This window comes from Meles meles, chromosome 7, assembly GCF_922984935.1.
Source record: "Meles meles chromosome 7, mMelMel3.1 paternal haplotype, whole genome shotgun sequence".
Lineage (NCBI taxonomy): Eukaryota > Metazoa > Chordata > Mammalia > Carnivora > Mustelidae > Meles > Meles meles.
Window position 1 is genome coordinate 64,305,659 of NC_060072.1, and position 5,835 is coordinate 64,311,493.

Consider the following 5,835-nt stretch of genomic DNA (forward strand, 5'->3'; position numbering starts at 1 on the left):
GATACTCTACTGACTGAGCCAGCTAGCCACCTCCTTCCCTGTGGATTTAACCAAAGAAAATGAAAACATGTGTTTCAAGTTTCTTTTAATACTACTTTTGTAAAAGCCAGTGAGCAACTATGGACACAAAGGCAAAGTAGAAATTACAGGAGCCTGGGTGGCTCAGTTAGTTAAGCATCTGCCTTCAGTTCAGGTCATGATCCCAGGGTCATGGGCTTGATCCCTGCATTAGGCCTTCTGCTCTGTGAGAAGCCTGCTTCTCCCTCTGCCTGCTGCATCCCCTGCTTGTGTTCCCTCAATAGCTCTGTCTTTCTCTATCAAATAAAGATATAAAATCCTTTTTTTTAAGTAGAAAGTAAAAAAAAGGAGGGAGGAAGAGCAAAGACACATCATTTACTATACCATAAACACAAATCTCTATTAGTGTTCCCCCACCAATATCTCATAGGAGGCCTAGCTTTCCATGTGTCCAAGAGTACTCCCCATTATTGTGTAGGGGAGCCGGTCTGCATTCACTGGTGATGATGTGAGGCCAAATATGTACTGATACTTCTGAGTTCACTGCAGAGTCTACAGTTTGGGCCTTTAAGTGGGATCAAGTGACCAGGCTTTGCTGGATCCCATTGCCAAAGTAGAAAGCAACCCCAATCAACATCCAGACACCAAAAAAGGCCCAGGTGGCAGCTGACATCTGTAGCATAAGGCAAACATTCACAAAGATGCTCAGGAGTGGGAGGAGAGGCACAGCAGGGACCTTAAAGGGCAGGTGAGTGGAGCTCTGTGGCTGTCTCCAGATGACCCCAGTGATCCCAATGATGAGCACCAGGAGCAGAACAATCACGGTAATAGGCACTAGGTCTCCAGAAAGCGGACCTGGCCAGTGGGCCAGCACCAGGCAGAGGAGAGTCAGCAGCAGAACAAGCAGTGAAGAGCAAACATAGACAACCCAGCCAGAGAGTGGAGTGGGGGTGGGGCTGCCTGGAAAAAATATTGTCCTTAGAATCAGCTTCTCTGATGCAGGTGCAGTTTCCCCTTGCTCCTGTATTTCATTTCCCCCATTCTCCTGTTGCACCTCTGTTTCATTTTCCTCATTCTCTTCCTGTACTTTTGGTTCAATTTCCCCATTCTCTTCCTGCAGTTGTGGTTCATTTTCCTCCTTCCTCCTCTCAGGCTGATACCTGATGATGAGAACACAAAGAGCTACCAGGGAATGAGATATCAAGGTCCCAATTGACCTGAGGTCCAGAAGATCAGTGAGTCCAAAGAAGAATACCATGATTATTGCAATAATGCCAAAGATCACGGTGGATATGATACGGGCATATGCGACAGTATGGATCCTGGCAAGAAAAGGGAACAAGACGTTATCCTCTGCCATCATGCGTATCATCTGATGTATAGGGAACATAAAGCCCCAATAGGTGCTGATAAGAATACTACAAAAAATTGCAAAAGCTACAACATAATAGGCAGGGACCCAGCCAATATGGAGAAATGCCTCAGGCAAGGTACTCCCAGGTCGAAGCTGGTAGTAAGGAACCATGAGTGTAAGTGCCACAGAGACACCACAATACAGCAAAAAGCAGATGAGCTGTGAAATTACAATGCCTATGGGGATGGAATGCTGGGGATTGTGTGATTCCTTGACTCTGGTAACAATATGGCGGAAACCTATAAATGCATAGAAACAGGTAGCTGATCCATGGAGAATGCCCTCAAAGCCAAAAGGGACAAATCCTCCAGAGCCCGGAGGGCCCAAGCTAGAGGTGCCATTGAGTCCGGCCTGTATGTAGTCCTCTTCTGTGAGTTTCCTGTTGTGCGGGTCCCCCTTCATGAAGCCAGAGATGATGAAAAAGCTGAGAACCAAAACCCTCAACAATGTGAACAGTTTGAAAACTATGAAGAACCCACGCCAACTCATAGATAGCAGTTCCACAAACAAAAACAGAAAGATGACAAAAAAATAGTGTAGATTATCTGCGATGACTTGGGGAACATACTGTGAGATGGTCTCTTGCTGGGTCTCAGAGATCTGGTTCCCAACGAAGATGTCAAGCATTAAGAACCAAGCCTGGACCACAGCCAATGCATCAACAACAAAGGAGAGGATGAGATTCCAGCCAGTGATGAAAGCCCAGAGTTCACCTACAGTGATGTAGCTGTAGAGATATGCCGAGCCAGAATGGGGAATCCGGACACTAAACTCCCCATAGCACAGACCAGCCAACAGTGATGTTAGACCTGCCACCAAAAAGCAGATCACAGTGGATGGTCCTGCTTGATTCCTGGCCACCTCATTAGCCAGGAAGTACATACCTACACCCACTGTGCGGCCCACACCCAGGGCCACTAAATCCAGAGTGCTCAGTTTTATGCCAGAGTTAAACTCATCCACTTCTTTCTCCAGTGGACGTCTGCTTACCAGCTTTTGACCAAACCTGTGAAGTGCCTGACGCAGCATTCTAGAGGAACTGAAGGAGATTCTAAGGATTAGGGAGCTATAGCAAGTCCCTGGAGCCAAGAGTGTTGGATCTGGATTAGTGAGGCTGAGTTAAGCCAAGTTGGATTGGAGTTGCCGAGGTCCGTTGCTCAGGCTTCAAAGCTGCTGCTTCCTATTTCTTTGGGTACATGCTATCCTTCCAGAATGCCTATGAAAACAATACATATTTACTGAACAATGGTGTTCAACCAAACAACGGTGTTCACCAAACAATGGTGTTCGGTCCCCAAACAACCGAAAATCAAAGGCCACATGTAACCTGTTGCATCCCCAAAATCATAGAAACTGACACCAGGGGTAAGAGGGAATCACACCCAGGATTGTGTGCTTGTTGTATGATTTACCAACAAGAATAGGAGATAGATAATGAGTGTCAATTCTTAACTTATGGAATCTTTCTACACTATTTGAGGTGTCCCCAACACACACACTGAATTCCTTGAGACAACATTCAGACAACAGTTTGAATGAAAACATTCAGACAACAGTTTGAATGAGTTAATAGTGAAACAGTTTGTGTGATTCCCTCTTACCCCTCCCCCACTTCTTTTCTTCAAATGCCCCCCTCCACAAAGGGAGCAAGGCTCTGGATGAACAATTCACAGAAATGCCCAGAAATGAAAAGTGGCGAAGAGAGAAAACAAACTCAGGCAGGCCCCATTCTCCTCCCTACACAGGCTTCAGTTTTGAGAGAGCTTTAAGAAGTGTTCTCAGAAGTTTTTAAAGACAGAAACATCAAGTCAAAATTGGAAATTCTACTTTACAGGTGATGAGAAAGAACCCCTGGGTTATGGGCCACACCTTCTGTCTACAAATCCTTCTAGACTCTTTATTCTCTACTCACCAGTTCCAATGCTATGATTTACCAACATGCACAGGAAATAGATAACGAGTGTCAATTCTTAACTTATGGAATCTTTCTACACTATTTGAGGTGTCCCCAACCCACAATCAGGCTTCATACCATTCCATGATTCCACACTGTCCTTCCTTCATAGTTCTTCCTTTGTTCATAATATGATCTGTGCATATTCCTCCAGCCCATCCCATGCCCAGTTCCTGCTCCAGCTGTGGAATTTGACACTCACACTGTGCCCTTGCCTCTACTGCCTTTTTGGCCCCTTCATGTAGCTAACCCCACTTCTCTTTCAGTTCACAGATCAGCAATGGCTTCCTCAGGAAGCCTCCCCTGATGCTTATGGTGTCCTTTCTATTTGCTCTCCTAGCACTGGGTTTCCCCCATGCGCCATTGATCCTAATGTTTCAGAATTCCATGTTAGCTGCTGGTCTCCTCCATCAGACTGTGAAGTAGGTACTCAATGAATGTTTGTTGAACAAATGACTGTGCTGAGAAGAGAAACCTGGAAGTGGACATAATCCACAATTATGATCTAGTGGACATTGAGGTACATAATTTATAGCCAAGCAGTCTGTATAATTCAGGCTCAGGTAGAGATATACATGGTATTAACTTCCTTGTGGAAGATGAGAAAAATGGATAGTGTGAAGGGAAAACTAACTGTGATAAAACCTTGACTGCACACCATTCATGGCAGGTATGAGTCAAACAGGGTGATAAAGAATCATTTGCCTTTGAGGATACTTGTTTAAAAATATCATGCTGCCTGGAATATGGGCAACCAACCACAACACCCAGTCAGAGAATACCTACTTTTTGAAGGCATCATGGTCAGGCCCAATAATCCAGGTAGGATATCCTATGTCAGCGGTTCTCACCTTAGGGAACAAAGGGACACATAATGTATATATCTGGGCACACTTTCAAATGTTAGATTCTCTCCCTCTGGAGACTGTTGTCCACAAGCCCTGTACTTCCCATGACTGTTCTAAACCACCCAACTGCCATGAAATTGTCCTCAAGTTCAAGGGGAAGAGATTCTAAAACCTTCCTTCACAGAAAGGTAGCACAGTTGATTAGTAAGGAGTAAGGCTCTGCAGGTGGACTATACAGGGTCAAATCATACCTCAATCTCACACCCAGTGACTCTGGAAAAATTGGTTTTCCTCACTGAGCTCTAGTTTCCACAACAGTCAAATGGTAGTAAAAGTAAATCCCTCACAGGGCAGTTTGAGAAGTAAGTGAAATGATGTCTGTAAGTATGAAGCTCAGTGCCTAACAAATAATGTGGATTTGTATCATATACAAATGATATTTAGTATCATATACCTTGTACTTAATACTGAAAAGGGTCCAAAGTAAATAAAACACTGAAAATAAATCAATCTTTATAAATATGCACACTCAAAATCATCCACTAAAACTCCTAGCCTTCATGAGACAATGCAAACTATTTTATCCCATATGATTCACACTGAAATGCTAGGACTCTAATTAGACACCCTCATTCATGCTGGTGCTAACACATGGTGGTTCCTAGGCTTACTGAGTTAGACCAGGCATCTAGAAATGCAAGACTCAGTACAATAACAATAATAACATCTTTGTCTACAGATACCTCATTTGGAACAGTTACTACTGGGTACTATAGAGATAAGAACAATAAACATTGGTCAGAAATGCTGGATGAGAGCCCTGGTCCTTCCTTGTGATGACAGGAACTTGGGTAATTTGCTTAAACTCTAAGCCTCCATCTTCTCATCCACTAGGATCCTCACTTGACTTCCCTCACTGGATCAACATGAGAATTTCATAAGATACAAATTATCACACACTCCTGGTGGGAGTGTCACTGGGACACCATCCTGAAGCACAATCTTAGCAGAATGAGGATATTCGCAAATGACACTACAGACAAAGGGCTGATATCCAAGATCATAAAGAACTTCTCAAACTCAACACTCCAAAAACAGATAATCACATCAAAAAATGGGCATTCTTCTCCAAATAAGACATACAAATGGCCAACAAACATGAAAAAATGTTCATCATCATTAGTCATCAGGGAGATTCAAATCAAAACCACATTGAGATACCACCTTACCCCAGTCCGAATGGCCAAAATTAACAAGACAGTAAACAACAAGTGTTGAAGAGGATGTGGAGAAAGGGTAACCCTCTTACACTGTTGGTGGGAATGCAAGTTGGTGCAGCCACTTTGGAAAACAGTGTGGAGATTCCTTAGGAAATTAAAAATAGAGCTACCCTACGACCCTGCAACTGCACTGCTGTGTATTTACCCCAAAGATACAGATGTAGTGAAAATAAGGGCCATATTCACCCCAATGTTCATAGCAGCAATGTCCACAATAGCCAAACTGTGGAAAGAGCCAAGATACCCTTCAACAGACAAATGGATAAAGAAGATATGGTCCATATATACAATGGAATATTATGCCTCCATCAGAAAGGATGA

At 43.7% G+C, this 5,835-nt stretch overlaps 1 protein-coding gene across 1 annotated transcript; it reads right to left on the minus strand.

The window, feature by feature from the left end:
• Window positions 1-458: 458 nt before the first annotated feature.
• LOC123947304 (cationic amino acid transporter 3-like) lies at window positions 459-2,461 on the minus strand. The gene has a single exon (XM_046013443.1). It carries the CDS (start codon window positions 2,459-2,461, stop codon window positions 596-598), a length of 1,866 nt encoding a protein of 621 aa, XP_045869399.1. The 3' UTR covers window positions 459-595.
• Between the last annotated feature and the right edge of the window lie 3,374 nt (window positions 2,462-5,835).